We start from the raw sequence: 16849 nt of genomic DNA, 5'->3' as shown, positions 1-16849 counted from the left end.
GTCTAATACCCTTTCAACAACACCACCAAAAGCAATGTAGCCTTGTTTGCATTAGTGAAATTGTTTCCAACAAATCTAAAAGGGAGCCACAGAGAGCTGACAGCTATTGACCACTTCAAGTTAAAAGCATTTTAAAGAAAAATAACAGGGAGTTGAAATGCAGCATATGTTTATTATTCCTTTCAAACGGTAATAAAGTACCTTTACATTGTTAGTATAGTAAACATACTATTTTTGGTTTAGGAGAAGTGAGGAATTTCATTCTAAGATTATATGTCCCCTTGTTGTGACACTATTTATGTCAATCAGCTTAATGAGGAACAATTTGTTCAATTCAGCATTTTGTATTGCAAATCTAAAAATATCTGTGATGCAAATTCTTTAAAATATTAAAGTGTAGTGTATGCAAGTCGTACATACTTCTATCATAGAAGCAAAAATGTAAAAAAATTAAGGTATGTGTTAGCTGAATTCAACAATATATTATGCTATGGGGAGAATTTATTTTAAACATTCTATACAAAAAGTAACTAATTTTCTGAGCGCATATAACAAGTATTGACTTCATAAGATAAAAAAGATCAGAAATATAACATTGTTCTCTGAATCTTCTGAGGTATCATACCTGCCTTCCAGGGAACGGCACATTTTCAGCATCATTCTGGTTGACAATCTTACGTGAAAGATTTTAAACAATTAGCACTAATCTAAGCTGCTTACTCCTCAGAGAGGTCCAAGTGTGACAATGTGGTAGTGAAATATACACTGGAAAACTGATTATCAAATGCCACAAGTAGGCTGTAGGTAGCCAAGCAGCAAATATCCCCCCTTGTAGCAATTGCCTGCTTTATTTTGCACAGGTGAGCAGCCTAACAAGTACACAGCAAAGTTTTAGAGACTGACTCAGATATGAACAGGTTTTATGAAGTGCAGCAGCTTGTGAGGAACTCCAGACAGGGGAGAGACTATATTTGAAGTAAGAGGCAGAACAAACTACAATGACATTTTGCTACACACCTTGCTAAGGTCTGCTTATTGATCACCCTCCTTGTGTAAGAGTTCAGCAAAACAGCTTTACTGTAATGTGTTCTTTAAATTCAATGACCACTTGTTGTGATGATTCCCGCCCACTTCAGTGACTGAGCTTTAGTCAAAAAAATAATGTTTATTGAGCAAAGGGTACAAACAAACACACATTTAGGGACTGAGCCTGTATAAATATATATATATATATATATATAAAAATATATATATTTATCTTCAGAAACACACTGCATGAAACCAGGTGTGAAATCAGCAGGCAACATCAGGATGCCCCTCTGTAGGACACATTTCTGAAAGTACTGATGGCATGTTTACTCTGTACTGGTTTTTAGACCAATTCAAGCACAGATCTCTGCTCTCTTGACATTCTTTATTTCCCACTGTCCTGAGATGCAGATCACAAAATAAATGTATGTGGCCTAAATTTTGTTCTACTGTTTAATGTCTCTCTCCAGGGGCTGAACTCGTTATGGATCGCATTGAGCAACTATGTCTTCCAGTAAGACCTAATTCTGCATCAGCTCCAGGCACTACTTATGACAAAAATCTTAACGATTCCCCATTTCTCAGTTTCCTTTTGAAGTCAGCTTCTGAATGCTACCAAGAAGACTTCATACAGTTTATCTCCAGTTATCCTTCTCTTGACACAGAGAAGGATGACGCCATTCTGATGCTGACAGTGTTTCTGTCCAGCAAGATGTCAGGTGTTGGAGCTGTAGGAACTGAGAACAATCAGTCCTTGTATTAATTCCACTCTCCACAGCAACAGTAACATGGTTTTTATCTCCTTAATCATTCTCATAGTCCTCTCCAGGCTGGGGCAAACTTGGAGCTGATAATATGACTTCCAAGGCAATATCTAATTCCCACTTCAAGAATGCTGTTCTAATTCGAGATTGCTCGTACCTGGGGGTAGATCAGCAGTGGGTTTTGGTGGTTTGGGTTGGTGGTAAGGGGAATTTTTGCAGGGTCAGATTAACAATTGCCAGTTTGAATGATGCCACCAGACAAGTCTCATTAGCAGATGTGCTAAAAAAATTATACCACGAAAATTTACAGTGATGTTTATCTACCAGGAGAGCTCCCATAAGGATGCTTTGCCTTGAAAAGTCAGTTCCAAAACAGAGCACTATTTTGCCTGATCTTTTTTTCTCCCTCCTCTAGAGTTTATTGGTGCAAAGTGCATTGCAAAATAAAAGTTACGCACGGGCTGATCTGAATGAAAAATGTTTGGAACAACTGAGACAATCCAGCTACCTCTGTACCCTTCAGAAGTCTCCCTTTGTGAAACTATACCTCCTCAAATACTAACATCATTGAAGTCTAAAGGGGTGAAGGATCAAGTATGTCTCCTGCAGTTAACACTGAAATAACAAGCCTGCATTAAAGCATATTCTTTTAGTTAAGCCATCAGTGTGTTCCACTCAGTTTAGGAAGCCTTAATGGGAATGAAATTGAAGGCAACCTCATTGTGGAAGATTGACGTCTGGGATTAACAGACTTGGAAAGGCTCCTAGTGGGAACTGAAATGGCAGCATCTACTGGATATTCTGGAAAAAAAAAAAATCATGAAAGCCAGTTACCCTGTATCTGCTTTGAAGGGACCTTTCTCCAGGCTTCATATTCAATGTCTGTCTAGACTGCAGAATTTGTTTCCCAGAGTCTGCTTTTGATTCTTTATTCAAACTAGACCCTGTCTTTCAGGGACAATGTCATCTCCTCAAAGTCCCAAAGATCTTCACTGTTTTGTGCATTCTCCACAGTATTCTGCAATGGATGACAAACAAGATTTTTTACCAAGGGAAGCTAGTTCATTAAAGGAAAAGTATGTGCTTGGATCTTTGCCTCTGCATTTACCCTTCCAATGGATTCTGCTGGAGCACTTTTCTCCTGCAACTTCTTTCCAACATCTGATTCACTAAACATGCATCTTCATGCTATGGTGGCTGTTGTCAAGACAAACTACAAAAAAAAGGGGGGAGGAGGGGGGGAGAGGACAGAAATGTAGGATAGCAGATAGGAGTGGAGAATTGCCAGGATGCTGTAAAATACAGCTGTATCCTTACAAACCTTACCACATATCACTCAACCTGAAATGTTAAACCATTAAAAAGTTATTTATTTAATTCCTGGACAGTTGTTATGAGTGACCAATTGTATCGTGGATACAGTACATTTTAAAGGATGGGAACTTGGTGCACATTCCCTCTTTTCATAAACTTCATTATGGCTGGATCTCTGTATCCATTCATTGAAGCATGAGTCTTTGCATGTGCGTAACACTGCAACATATCAGGGCTTTAAAAAACTACACAAGAAATAAGTTTCAGATTTTCAAAGAGAGGAAATCTTTGTGCTGTACCATCCAGAAAGAAATTACAGCTTTGCTCTTCTTCTACCCACATATTCCCTTACCTAAAACGAACTGTCAAAACCTCTAAATATAACAGTGAAATAAAAGAACATGAAGTACTGCACAGGTGCTATTAGCACATTAATCTGCTTCAACTAAGAATTGTTAGTGTCTCATCATAAGTAATTCTTAATAAAATGTGCAAGCGAGATCCAAATAACAGAATTTATACACAAATTAACATTAATTTGGAAACAGCTAAGTACAGCCAAGTGGTTTCACTTGCAAGTGTAATTTAGGTAAGCACACAGAATGCAATGCTTTCTTTTAAAGGGAAATAGTATATGGCACAAAGACCTATTGCATTATCCCATCTCACTGACCACAGCCACTAAAGCATGAGTATTCTAGATGCTTTTCCTGTCAGCATTAGCAATACAATGTATGTATTCTAGAACCTTACTCAGACACTTCTTCTACCAGCAACTCACTGAAAACAAATAAGATTCTATCATAAGACAAAAGTAATTTTTATAAACGTGAATGCTTTTTATAAACTTGCATCTTTTTATTATGTCAGCTTCAGTGTTGCCAAGAAGAAAAATTTTTAAACAAACATGCAAAAACTATGGAAGTACTTTAAGACAGAATTACACCATTTAGTAAATAATAAATTATGGTAATTATGGGTATACCTTTTTGTGAAAAACACTGCAGAGGCCTCTCTCTATATCTGGCAGCTTACAAAGAAGATTTCGAATCTGACCCAATACACTGGATTCTGACAGTAGAATTTCAGACACAGCATCAAGTCGGGCATTTATATCACTGTAAAAGAACAATCATAAGATAAATAAATAAAACTTGTATTTCCCTGGGGGGAAGGCATATAACTGGTGAACATTTCCTTTTGCCTTGTTTTGGGTTTGTTGGTTTTTTTTTAAACTTTGACTAAGGCTACATTCTCATGACTAGGTAAGTAGAAGAATTCAGAAATGCAGAGGAGCTTGGGCTTTCATTCAAGATGCTAGCCAGATCCTGGATATAAGCTCAATATCCGCTCTCTATTCCCAGAACACCCAAATATACATTACAGCGTCCATGTTTAGATGTTCTTGTAGCACTATGTAATACCATCAACATTGAATATCCAACGCTAAATTTGCTCACAAGTACCAGGTGGAAAGGCAGGGGGAGTTTACGCTTGAACTTTATGTAGCATACTTTGGTTATCATTTTGCCCCTTTACCAATTGCTCGTCTGGATCAAAAGTAACTACATGAGTCAAAACCATACCGGGTTTATGGTTTGTTTTATTCTTCCAATAACCTGTAACATTAATGTCCATATTTCAGGGCTTATGTCAATCAATGAGCAAACATTTTTTTATGTGAAGAAACAATTCTATAGTTATTTGTACCTGCTTTACAATCATATTCTTACAGCCACTGATAGAAAAATAGTTAAAATAGACTAGACATAAGGAAGAACTTCTTCACTATGAGAGTGGTGAGATATTGGAACTGGTTGCCCAGAGAAGTTGTGGATGCCCCATCCCAGGAGGTGTTAAAAGCCAGGTTGGATGGGGCCTGGGGCGGCCTGATCTAGGGGGATGTCCCTGCCCATGGCAGGGGGGTTGGAACTAGATGATCTTTAAGATCCCTTCCAACCCAAACTATTCTATGATTCTATGGTTTACATTGCTGCTAATGGCACAGCTAAAACTTCCAAGAATATATCCATGAACTGGCTGTGGATGGCAGAGCTAAGATAAACTTCATTTATGCTTTCTGCACCACAAAACTACCTCAATGCTGCTTTCTAGGAAAAGACTGATTTTTAAGGTACAAGTACATCTAAAACATACAGGTTAGGAGCTTCTTTGGGAACTAGTGAACCAAAGTACCACCAGTGCATGAAGCCCAAATGAAACAGAGTGAAAAGTAGCAAGCTCACTTGTAAGACAGCAGTGAGAGATATGTCAAAGCTGAATAACATGATTCCTCTGAATATAGCTTTTCCATGTTCAGGCTTTGTCTCTGAGGTAACTTTGTGCACCACAAAACCAAGTCAACAAGGAGAAAGCTGTGCTAAGCTGTGCTGAGATTTCACAACAAAAACATCTCCTCCAGATGACACCTTCCCTCAGAGTCTCCCAACAATGTGCCACTGGGCATGCTCTGCAGGTAGCAGTGCACTGGAAGGCTTTAGCTGGCATTCAGAAAGTTTCTGGCAAGTGAGGCTGAATCTGAAACATGATGTTCCAATAAACTTTAAAAATCCGCAAAATATTTCAGCATTCATTTTAAAATCCTTGTGTTTTCTCTCAGAATGTCAAGTACGCTTTATCACAACATTCTCCTCCAGAGACAAGAAACTTCAAAAATTCGCATGCTGCTACGTGTGAGTCCATCCACACTTGCAGATTAAGACCAACACTTTGTATACCAGCCAAGTGTGCACAAGGCAAATAACAGCCCAGCTCATGCCTGTTCTCATGGACCAGCAAGATGTTTAGAGGTCAGCCAGCACAGAGGGATGAAAAGCAACGATGCAATAATAATGTAACATCCTGGGAAAGACTGCTTGTCTTGCCCATGGCTTTTGTTGCAGAACTGCCATGCCACTTGCCTCTGTAGTTGCTAACAAATACTATCCATGAGGAAATCAACAAAATCTGGCAGTTCCACCGGTTTCAGACATTACAACAGATTGGCAATCAGAGGTCTCTGGCCCTGAAGGCAGCTAAATCTAAGAATGCTTAAAATTTTATTACACAGCATGTGAAAGAGACATCATGATGACAAGACGTGCACTCGGATACATATAAATCCAGCAGCATTTAAGTGCCAGAATTTTTTCAGTGACATACTGTTTTCTACTAGAACAGTAAGCCATCCCCTCATCTGCACAGAATGCCCCCCACCAAAAAAAAAAAAAAAAAAACAAACAAAAAAATCCTGGAGCACAAGTATAATCGATGCACTCTTCCATAGCCACTGTAGGAACTGGGGAAAGACTCTGCTCTCTCTTCACAGAATTATTTGGGTTGGAAGGGACCTTAAAGCTGATCCTGTTCCAACCACAGGATCACAGGCAGGGACACCTTCCACTGGATCAGGTTCCTCAAAGTCACAGTCAACCTGGCCTTGAACACCTACAGGGATGGGACATCCACAACCTCTCCAGATAACGTGTTCCAGTGCCTCACCACCCTCATAGTGAAGAATTACTTCTTTATAGCTAATTGAAATCTACCCTCTTGCAGTTTAAAGCCATTGCCCCTTGTCCTATCACTACATGCCCTTATAAAAAGTCCCTCTCCATCTTTCAGTATTCGTGGCTCAAGTTGAGCTTCTCATCAACAAACAACCCCAAGAACTTCTCCTCAGGGCTGCTCTCAATCCCTTCTCTGCTCAGCCTGTTATTGTGCTTGGAATTGCCTCAGCCCAGGTGCAAGGCCTCACACTTGGCCTTCCTGAACTTCATGAGGTACACACAGGCCCACCTCTCAAGCCTATTTAGGTCCCTCTGGATGGCATTCCTTCCTTCCCTCCAGCCTGCTGACTGCACCTAACAGCTTGATGTCATCAGCAGACTTGCTAAGCGTGCCCTCAATCCCACTGTCCATGTCTGTGACAAAGATGTCAAACAACACTAGTCCCAATGCCAGCCCCTGAGGAACACCACTTAGCACAGGCCTCCACTTGGATATTGAGTCACTAATCACAACTCTTGGAGTGCAACCAGCCTTTCAATTCCTTATCCACCAAGTGTTCCATCCACCAAATCCACGTCTCTTCAATTCAGAGACAGGGATGTTGTGCGAGTCAGTGGCAAATCCTTTGCACAAGTCCAGGAAGATGATGTCATTGACTCTTCCCTTATCCACCAATGCTGTAGCCCCTCTGTGGAAGATCACCAAGTTTGTCAGGAATAACCTGCCCTTAGTGAAGCCATGTTGGCTGTCAGTAATCACATCCTTAATTCTTTTGTGCCTTAGAACTGTTTCCAGGAGGATCTGCTCCCTGATACTGCTGGGCACAGATGTGAGACTGACAAGCCCGTATTTCCTCAGGTCTTTTTTTCCCTTGTTAAAGTGAGGTGAGGGGGGACTTGTTTCCTTTTTTTCCAGTTCCTTGGCCACCTTGAGAACTCACTCTGTTATCTCTGGACAGCAGACTGTCCACTTATGCCAAAGTATCCAAAATATCCCACTATACCAAAAGACTGCCTTTTCCCAGCCCTGAGGAAAACAGACTTTGTAGGCTCTGCTTAGCATGCCTGTTGCAGGTCATAAGAATACCAACTTCTTCCCTACCACTGTTCCACTCTTTTATGCCTAATGCATAAAACTAAACATTTTTATACATTTATAGGCATTGATTATACACTTACTCCAGGGGTTTTTTTGAGAGTGGAGGGCATTATTGTAAATCGTGACAGTAGACAGCAGCAACTGTCACTGGAAGCGCACAGACTTATAGCAGCTGCTTTCAGCATAGAACACATCTGAGCTTTAAATTTGATCCTCAAGAGCCACAATCATGTATCTGGTGTAGTCTGGCAGGGTTACTAAAAGCTAGGCAACCAAATAACCGAAGAGCAAGCTGTTGGCATCCATGCAGCATATTCAAAGAGCAGAGATTTAAGCTTTGTACATCAATTAGTGAGCTGCTCTAAACCACAGCTGGATAATGGCAAGGAAATTAAGAAGTGTTAATATCAGTGACAAAGTAATAAAATATCCCAAGTATGCAGCTCTGAAGCTAGTGGACAGTTACACCTAAATTCTGAAAGGTTAGTGTCATCAGCCACAATTACATTTTCATGGAGAAATATTAAGATTTGTGTACTTCAGACCCTGGCACACTCCTGAGAGCTGAACTGTGAAATTAGAAACACATGTACCTTAAAGAAAAAAATAATCTGTATTTTTATTACAAAACACACATGTAAGCAGCAGAATTCTGTTCCAGAATACTGTTGCTTAATTTAAACAGCATGATTATATGTGGGCAATTGAAAACAAAGTCATATGTAAAATAGATGCAGATATTGAAAAGAAAAACAAACCTCCCTTCAAAGCTTAATCTGCACTTTAATCACCCTCACATATGGCTATGTTACTGTAGCTCCAGTAATCTAGAACTAAGCATCCACACACTCTTTCTGCTTTAATCCTACAACTAAGAAAGGGTCAGGAAAACAGCATCCAGTATCAAATGACCCATTTTTTCCACCCATAAACAATACATATTTGGATTCCTATCTCAAAAGCCAGGAAGTTCTGTGAAGAATCATGTAAAACTACATGTGTATCAGGAAGGAAGTACAGGGAAAAGAAATTATAAAAACAGCCAGACCATGAATTTCAAAGTGTGCTCTTAAATTTTAAATATTTATACGTAAACTAATAAATACTTTTTTTGTTGAGCACCAATATATTATACTGATCAGTTGTATTTTCTGAAAAGAATTTTTTTCTGCACATTTACTCAGGATATTTGATGTACAGTTTGGGGTTTTTTAAGCTCTGTGTTATCTGGAAAAAAATTCCATCACTAGAAAATTTGAATCTAACATTATACAAAGAAGCTCAGCAGCTTATGCTAAGAAACTGTTTCACATTTTATAAATGGGGTACTACTTCAGTCTTTATTTAGATGCAACGTTAGCCTATTTTTTCCCATCTGTACAAACTGTATTAAGTCAGAGTTCTATCCAATTTCCCAAACAACCTTCTGTGAAGTAATGTAACATAAGTCAGTTGATGAAAAGCAATACACATACTTCTGCCATACTATCCAAGAATAGCATACTTAACACAATACTAAAATCATTTTGCAATGTATTTAAACATAACAAAATCTAACTGCAGAGTTTTTATTCTAGTCATTTAAAATTAAATAATGAGATACTCCCCTGTACTATTCTACGTGAGATATGTGAATATTACAGAAAATTAGCACATAAAAAAAAATGAGTCCTGAACTAAAAATTATTTTGACAAGTCACAACACTTCAGATATGACTGCACTGCACTGAATTAACATCTGAACATCCTAACAATCAAAACACGATTGCTGGTTACTAATGTGCTAACAGATCTGCTGATCTCTCTCACAACAAAGCAAACAACATTTTTGGATGCAATAATATATCTGGAACTGACAATGTAACTGCTATATAAGAACCGCAGAAAAGTTTCAGTCATAAATAGTTTTATTTTTATACAAGGTAAATAAGTATGAACTTATCATAAGTCTCTTAATCTCTTAACTTCCACTAAATGTACAAAGTATGAGTTCATTCATCATGGTAAGGAGGCAGCTCAAGTACAGTGAATGTATAGAACTGAATTCATCTTATTAAATCTGTTTAGAGAACACAGTGATACGTGAAACTACCAGTCACATAAACTCACCATCTGAAAAAGCATAATAAACAGTATGAAAAAACAAACATTGCCTTCCATGATCTATATTATCTAGATCAAAGCCTAGCAGCCTCCTGCCTAAGCACAGGATTTCAAAAAGACAAAAGGTATTACGTAAACATTGGGAAAATGCAAGATACACATGGGTATCAGTTGTGCCTGAGGATGTCTCTGAACTGCAAACTGGTAGAAGCTGGGAAAGAGTGCTGGCTATATAATATTACCCAGTTGCCCTGTTCTTCTACTCTTTGCTGATACTGGCTCCTTTCAAACACCGGACAAGGTGAAGGCTATTCTGGCTTTTATGGCTTTATATTTTGTCCCACTTATACATTTTGCTTTTCTGCTTGACCTTCCTTCAGAACACAGTTTACAAACACTTTATACGAGTTGGTTAAGTTAAGGACCACGTTAAATAGTATAGAGTGCTTTCTGCTTTAGATCACTCTCTTTCGTAACAAGTAATTAATGCCATCAGAACTCAAAGCCCTGGTAGAATCACCACTATACAATCAATGAACTGCATTTGTCTTTTTAAAGAACAAGCAAACAAAAAAAACCCCAAAATCCAGTCTGCCTCTGACTTTTTAAGGTAACTGGCTAAGTTAGAATCTGGGATTTATCCCACAAAGCTAGTCACACTGTAAAATTGTGCTGCGGCCACTGCAATGTTAGGCACTAGCAAGAATGAAAAAGTACAAACAAGATTAATCGTATGATAATTACTGTGGTGAGATTTAAGTAAAACCTAAAAAAATGTAATGTCCTTCTGGATCTGTTCACTTGTTTTTCTATTGCAGAAGAAAGTTATTTACTCTTGAAACTCCTAATGTCTCGTACCTCTCCACAGAGGTCCAACATTCCCCTAAATAAAACACAGCCAGGAGAAGACAATATTCCCGAATGGATTTCGAATACTTAACAGCAATATACAAGTACTACTAACTTTGTCTTCACATCTGTCAAAAGAATATATAAAATATGCAAATGATAATCAAACACTTTTGTCTATGTTCATACACAATGTATTTCATCTACTGTGCTAAACATGGCAACCATTAGCCATTTCAGCGCACATGAAAGAATGCCTGATTACTACATTTATAAGGAGTTAGACACAGCATTCATTGGTACCAAAACACAGCTAGCAAAAATGAATAAATACATGTGATGATGCTGCAATCTTTTCCTTTACTACAACAATTTTGAGATCTCAGGCATATGCTGTAACCTGCATTTGTGCATTTTATATCAGCACTGATGCTATAAAATCTTTATTCTTCGGAGTAAATTTTAGCCTGTCGAATTCTGATGTAGAATGGATGGACTTTATTCCTAAATCACTGCTGCAAAAGAAGATCCTAATTCAGTTCTGGATGATGATAGTATCAAATGGCAAATTTAACTCTCAATTAAGATGGGTTTCTTTACCTTTAGGTAGTTTGTTTCACTGCTCAGATCTCTTAATTATGGGAACAAACACGAAGTCAAACCTGAAAGACTTTCCTTTAAACTGTACTTTGTGTGTAGAAGTATAAATAAAACAGCATTCAATACATTCAGTGTTAGAAAATTTAGCACAAGCCATTTTTATATTAGGAAACATATGTTGTTGCAAAGATCACTATAAAGGGATACTATTCTTCCCAGTTTTACCATACATTTCCTCAAAACAAAAGTCATGTTGCATTAGTAATAAGAAATATACACTCTTTTCTTCAGCAGTAGATAACGACCTGTCTGCAGTTTGGAATTTGCTAAGCTGCAGGCAAAGTATATTCAGACTAATAGAAATTATTAATACAATAATGCTTCAGTTCAGCCTCAATAAAAGCATCATCTCATCCAGAACTAGAAGAAATGGGGCACGGCAAAGGCTACTAGGATAACAGGAAAAAAACGGAAATTCTGGTTTTGAGGGGTAATTAAACATTTGGTTTGTCTAGCCTGCAAAGCAAAGGTTAAATGTTTTTTGTAACTCTCTAAATACCTACAAACTTTCTCCTTCCTTGAGACTTAAACATCAGTTTTAACTATCTGGTCTGAAAAAAGACCTAATGAGTACAGATTGAGTACAAATAATGACAGGCAAGAAACTGTGTTACACAGAGAGTTTCAGGCATTAAAGTCCCACGTTCACTTCTGTCAGTGTGTCTGGGAGACAAGAAAATGAACCATGCACCACAGTAAAGCTGAAGTATATTGATAGGCCTCCTGCTGGGGTGGGCAGTGACCTCCCATCTCACAAGTTCTCTATTACAGCAGAGTCCCAAGACATTGATGAAATCTTTGATCATCACTTGTTTTCTTTATAGACAGGAAGTTATGTGCGTAGGTGAGGGGGATGGGTTTTTTTTTCCCTGTTTCAACATAGGCTAACAAGGGCAAAGCCTATTCACGCCAAAGCACCAAACAGGCTTTCTGTGCTAGTAGTTGTGTGATTTCTGAACTCCATGTGTAGGGCATTCTGCTCTCCATAATCTTGTCATTAGCCCCAGTGCATTAGCTTCTGTACATCATACACAACCTATTAAAAAACTAGGAAAGTCAACAGTATTATTAAAGAAATACAGTATACATGTGGATTATTCAGTCCATTTAATCTACTTTAAACTATGAATACCCTCAAAAAAAACCAGGAGATATGACCCCAAAGAGAGAGAGAGCTTTGTGCAAACTAACATGCTCTTGTCACACACAACATTTTATCACTTAAATTTATCCACCCACCACACCTAAGCTTTTAAAATATTGCAGGACATAGTTTTCTAACTAATCAACCAAGCACTTTTGCAACAAAGTCAAACACCAGCATTTTTCCAGGTTGACTACCACTCAGATAGCAAAGTCTCTACCTTCTCCCTTGCTATGGTACTAGAAATGATGCTACTATGTCCACCCACTGATATTTAAAAGATATTCTACCCCTCTAGGAACAGACCAGGGTGGGGGAAAACAATGTTTCTTATGTGATGCTTTCTATACCTATGGGCTACAGAGTTCCCTGCACAGGAATGCAATTCTACACATTCCCTTACAGTAGCTATAAATTGCTCAGTATGATACGATCATCATTTACCCCAACTGCTACTTTAAGCACCTAGTCACAGCTTTATTGGCTTTACAGCCCAGCCTGGCCTAATACAGAAATAATAAATCTGTATGTGAATGTGCTACTCATCAGCCTTTTGCAGTTTCGAACTCTTTGTTCAATTCTAGCCAGCCTTAACACAGTCAACGAAGGTGTGCGTTTGAGGTCAAGAAAACACATTTCCTGAAAATTGTGCAAGAATCAACAGCTGAGCAAGGCACAGACAAATTATTCCTCAACGGGGAAAAAGATGCAATATTTGTTCCACATTTGCCTATTCTGTTTAGACTCCAGACTGGGCAAGCAGCACCTCTATAGCTTGAAGCCAGTCACAACACTTCAGGAACAGGGAAGGGAGATGCAAAGGTGGGAGTGGGAAAAAGTAGCCAAGGACATAGGCAGAAGCAAAGACACATTTTGCAGAGATGAGGCTTCGCCATGCAGGGCAACAGCTTCCCTGAAATTTCTTTTATACCACCACCACAGAATTTGTATCCTTGTTGTTTTATTGTTAATAAATATATATTATATATTGTTTATAATATATCCATTACATACAACAATAAAACAACAAGGATACAAATTAGACCCAAGTTTGCTTAACCAGGCCTATATTAAGCTTATCTTTCTCCTCTTCCTGTAGCTATCCAAAAAGCAATAACTTTCACATCATCTTCAGAGGTTCGTAGAGTAATTTTGCATTAGGAAAGAAATTATTTTTACATGTTGCACACGTACAAAGACACAAAACCCACAATGTATCCTGACACAAGTCCTTAGACCTTCTGCTGTTGAGTACAATAACACAGCTCTACTTCTCCTCAAACTCCATAGCCCAACAGGGAAACAACACATTTGATTCAGTCCAAAATTGTTCCAACCAGCTCAGCTTTCTACTGCCTTTGCTCTCTGCTCGCCCTTACAGAAGTTAGGGAGAGAGGCACTGGATGGAACTTATATTTCAAAGGCAAGACAGCAAGGCAAGATAACACTCCCGTAATCCAAAAAGATGACTCTTACAAAAAAAACCAAAGACTTTCCTGATTTCTCCTAAAAAGCTCAATCCCCAATGACTCATACTTTCTTATCTCACTATGTTTGCATAACTAGATGAATAAGCGAAGACAACACCTTTCCTGGTTAAGCCTTTTTTTTTACCCAATAGCATATGATTTATGCCTACAATCTTTTCTTCTAAATGTATTACATATCTCCAATGATCCAATGGGTATCTTCAAGTTTATTCAATCTACTGTGTGGTTTATCCCCTGGAAATTCAGTCATCATCCCAAGTGATTTCCAACTGTAAGACACAGAGCACTAACTACAACCTCTTGGTTTTTGATACACCAAGGAGAATGCACCTTCTCACCGACTGGAAAAGGTGCAGTATAGAAATCTTACTTCTGAAAATGTTGCTCCAGGAGGCACAGGTGAATTACAATCACAGAATGTTCTATAAGTGCACTTGGGTGTATTACAGGAAACAATACTACTGAATGTCTGATGCACTTAGTGCCTGAAATTACAACTCAGTTAGAAGGGGAGAAATACTTAGAAACAAAATAGCTTTTTTTGCTTCATCTGAGAAGTATTGCTGAAAAGGGGAAGTAGCAACCTCTAGAAGTAGCAAAGAGCGGAGGAAAAAGAGAAAAAAACCCTGCAAACTGTAAGGCTGCTTCTGCACTGAGGCAAGGGAGAATTTAAACTAAATTTACTACATAAGAAAGAAGGCCTTAAGCACCCAAGCAAGCAGATTTCTATCTTCTCCTTTTGGATAAGAACTCTTATTTGACTGTTGAATGGTACCTGCTGCATCATGCATGTGACCATTTGGAAGTAATATGGTTAAAGGCACTCTTTTCCATGGCCCCATCCTCAGAGCTGCCCGCAAGCCACACCAGAGCCTGGGCTCTGGCTCCCACCGCTGACAACTATGCAAACAATTCCCAGATAGTCATAAGGTACCTCAAGAGCAGGAAAAAAGAAACTAATTTATGTCAATTTATTCCTGTAAAGTGGCCTGGAAATTCTATCTATATGCTTTTAAGGTGAACACCAGACACATATTCAGCTTCCACAAAGTCTATTACTATTTAGGATGGTTACATCAAAAGCCTTTCTGAAGTGGGTAAGATATAGGAAAGCTATTATCAGAAGAATTTTAAAATATTAGACATAATGAAATCAACTTATTAAATATGAGTCAGAAACTGCAGCATGAAAGAGACTGACCAGCATGGCTCCTGTGAATGAAAAAGTTCTCTAATATTCTAAATCAACAAAACAGAACTGAAAATATAGTTATGTGCTTCTCTTACACTATTGAGAAAAGATCATTACAAAAGGCTAGCAAGAAAATTGAGTAGCAATGCTTCAGAATTTTAGTGCTCTAAGATATTCATAAATTACCAACATATTCTATATTACCAACAAAAGCAAAATGAGAAAAAAATGGTATACCTCACTATTTAAAACTGTTAAAGATCAATAGAAAGTAAAACTGCTAATATAGTTACAAGAGGAAAACAGAGGAAAAACTTACTAGAGAACCACACTAAAAGGATTTACTGTATGGTATAGCTGAAGTGAACAAAGTGACAATTGAGTAAACTCTACACTGACAATGTGCAGGGAAAGCACATTCTGAGGAATAGATAAAAAAAACTTAAAACGTAGGCAACAAATATTGCATATACTTAACACTGTTATTTACTACATATCCAAGTACAACAGTCAAATAAAGCCTGCAAAGAGAAATCAAAAAAGATAAAGAGTCCATTTCAAGACAGAGATGATTAAACCCAAGCATGATAGTATCACAAAATAAAGCATTAATGAAGGATATTTCAAAATACAAGAGTGACCAAACAATCACATTTCAGAACGAATAAAAACTTTCACATGCAATATATTGTACACAAGGACAGCAGAAACGTCCACAGATACTTTAGAACAAATTAAATACATTAAGAACGCAAATACTTGTGAAGCAAGGCAGACATCATATGTTAATTGGCAAGTTTAGGAATAAAACATCCTCCAACAGTATGCAATCCTCATCCATTGTCTGAAAAAGTATAGTGAACTTGATTGGTACTCAATCTCATTTCAGCATAGGAATTTCTAACTTGCCCCAAACCTACACCTCTGAACTACTGAAGACGCTCTGTGCCCAAAAAGAGCAGTTTAACTCTTTTGAACCTATGCATAACATCCCTATCTTCAATGACATGATTTCCTTTGTAACCCCTACTATGGATCTCAGGTCTTCAGAAAAATAAATACACTGGGCACGCTCAACATCATAATTTTAAAATGCAACTTTAGCTCAAGATAAAGAGCTGTCTTGCCTGGATTTCATGAGGGGCTGGGTTACCCACTTCTTCAATCTCCGACGTCCAAAGGAAGTTTTAGTATGATCCAAGACCCAGAGTAGGCTTCCTTTTGTTTTCATATCAGTCTAAAATAATAAAAATAGCAGAATTACTTTTAACTGAACAACCAATGATGTAGTGAAAGGACCTTCACCACACTACCTAAACACACCATTTACGTTTTACGATATGACAACTGCATGTTTGTTTATTGATCTTGTTCACCAGCAACACTTTAAATAAAGTACCTCCAACAGTCGAAAGATACTTAAGTACGTTTTTCCACTAGCCAGAATATCTTTTTAGAAAATTACTGGAATAAATTAAACAATCAAGTTTATGCTTAAAGGTCTGTGCAGTAGCACAAAAGAAAAACAACCCCTACTGCAATCATATAACTTGAGTGCAGTTGCTCAAGAACTCAAACTTTAGGAAAGTTCTTTGCTAGTTAAACATGCAATAATGTTCCTAACCCACACTAAAAGTAAGTACAGATTAGCTTTCATTCACGTCTCTGAAAATGTAATCCTCCTTCAGTCTGATCC

General features: G+C 38.0%; 1 protein-coding gene across 2 annotated transcripts in view; it reads right to left on the bottom strand.

Moving 5' to 3' along the window:
* The window catches only part of MSH3 (mutS homolog 3), a 112848-nt gene that overhangs the window by 46988 nt on the left and 49011 nt on the right, over positions 1-16849 (bottom strand). For both annotated transcript variants that reach the window (XM_054053713.1, XM_054053712.1), the window contains exons 12-13: positions 16281-16390; positions 4093-4225 (exon numbers count right to left, since the gene is read on the bottom strand). In XM_054053713.1, coding sequence (XP_053909688.1) covers positions 4093-4225; positions 16281-16390 — 243 coding nt within the window. The remainder of the gene's footprint in view (positions 1-4092; positions 4226-16280; positions 16391-16849) is intronic.

This window comes from Cuculus canorus, chromosome Z, assembly GCF_017976375.1.
Source record: "Cuculus canorus isolate bCucCan1 chromosome Z, bCucCan1.pri, whole genome shotgun sequence".
Classification (NCBI taxonomy): Eukaryota; Metazoa; Chordata; class Aves; order Cuculiformes; family Cuculidae; genus Cuculus; species Cuculus canorus.
The sequence above is the reverse complement of the archived record's forward strand: the minus strand, read 5'-3'. Positions and strand labels throughout refer to the sequence as shown.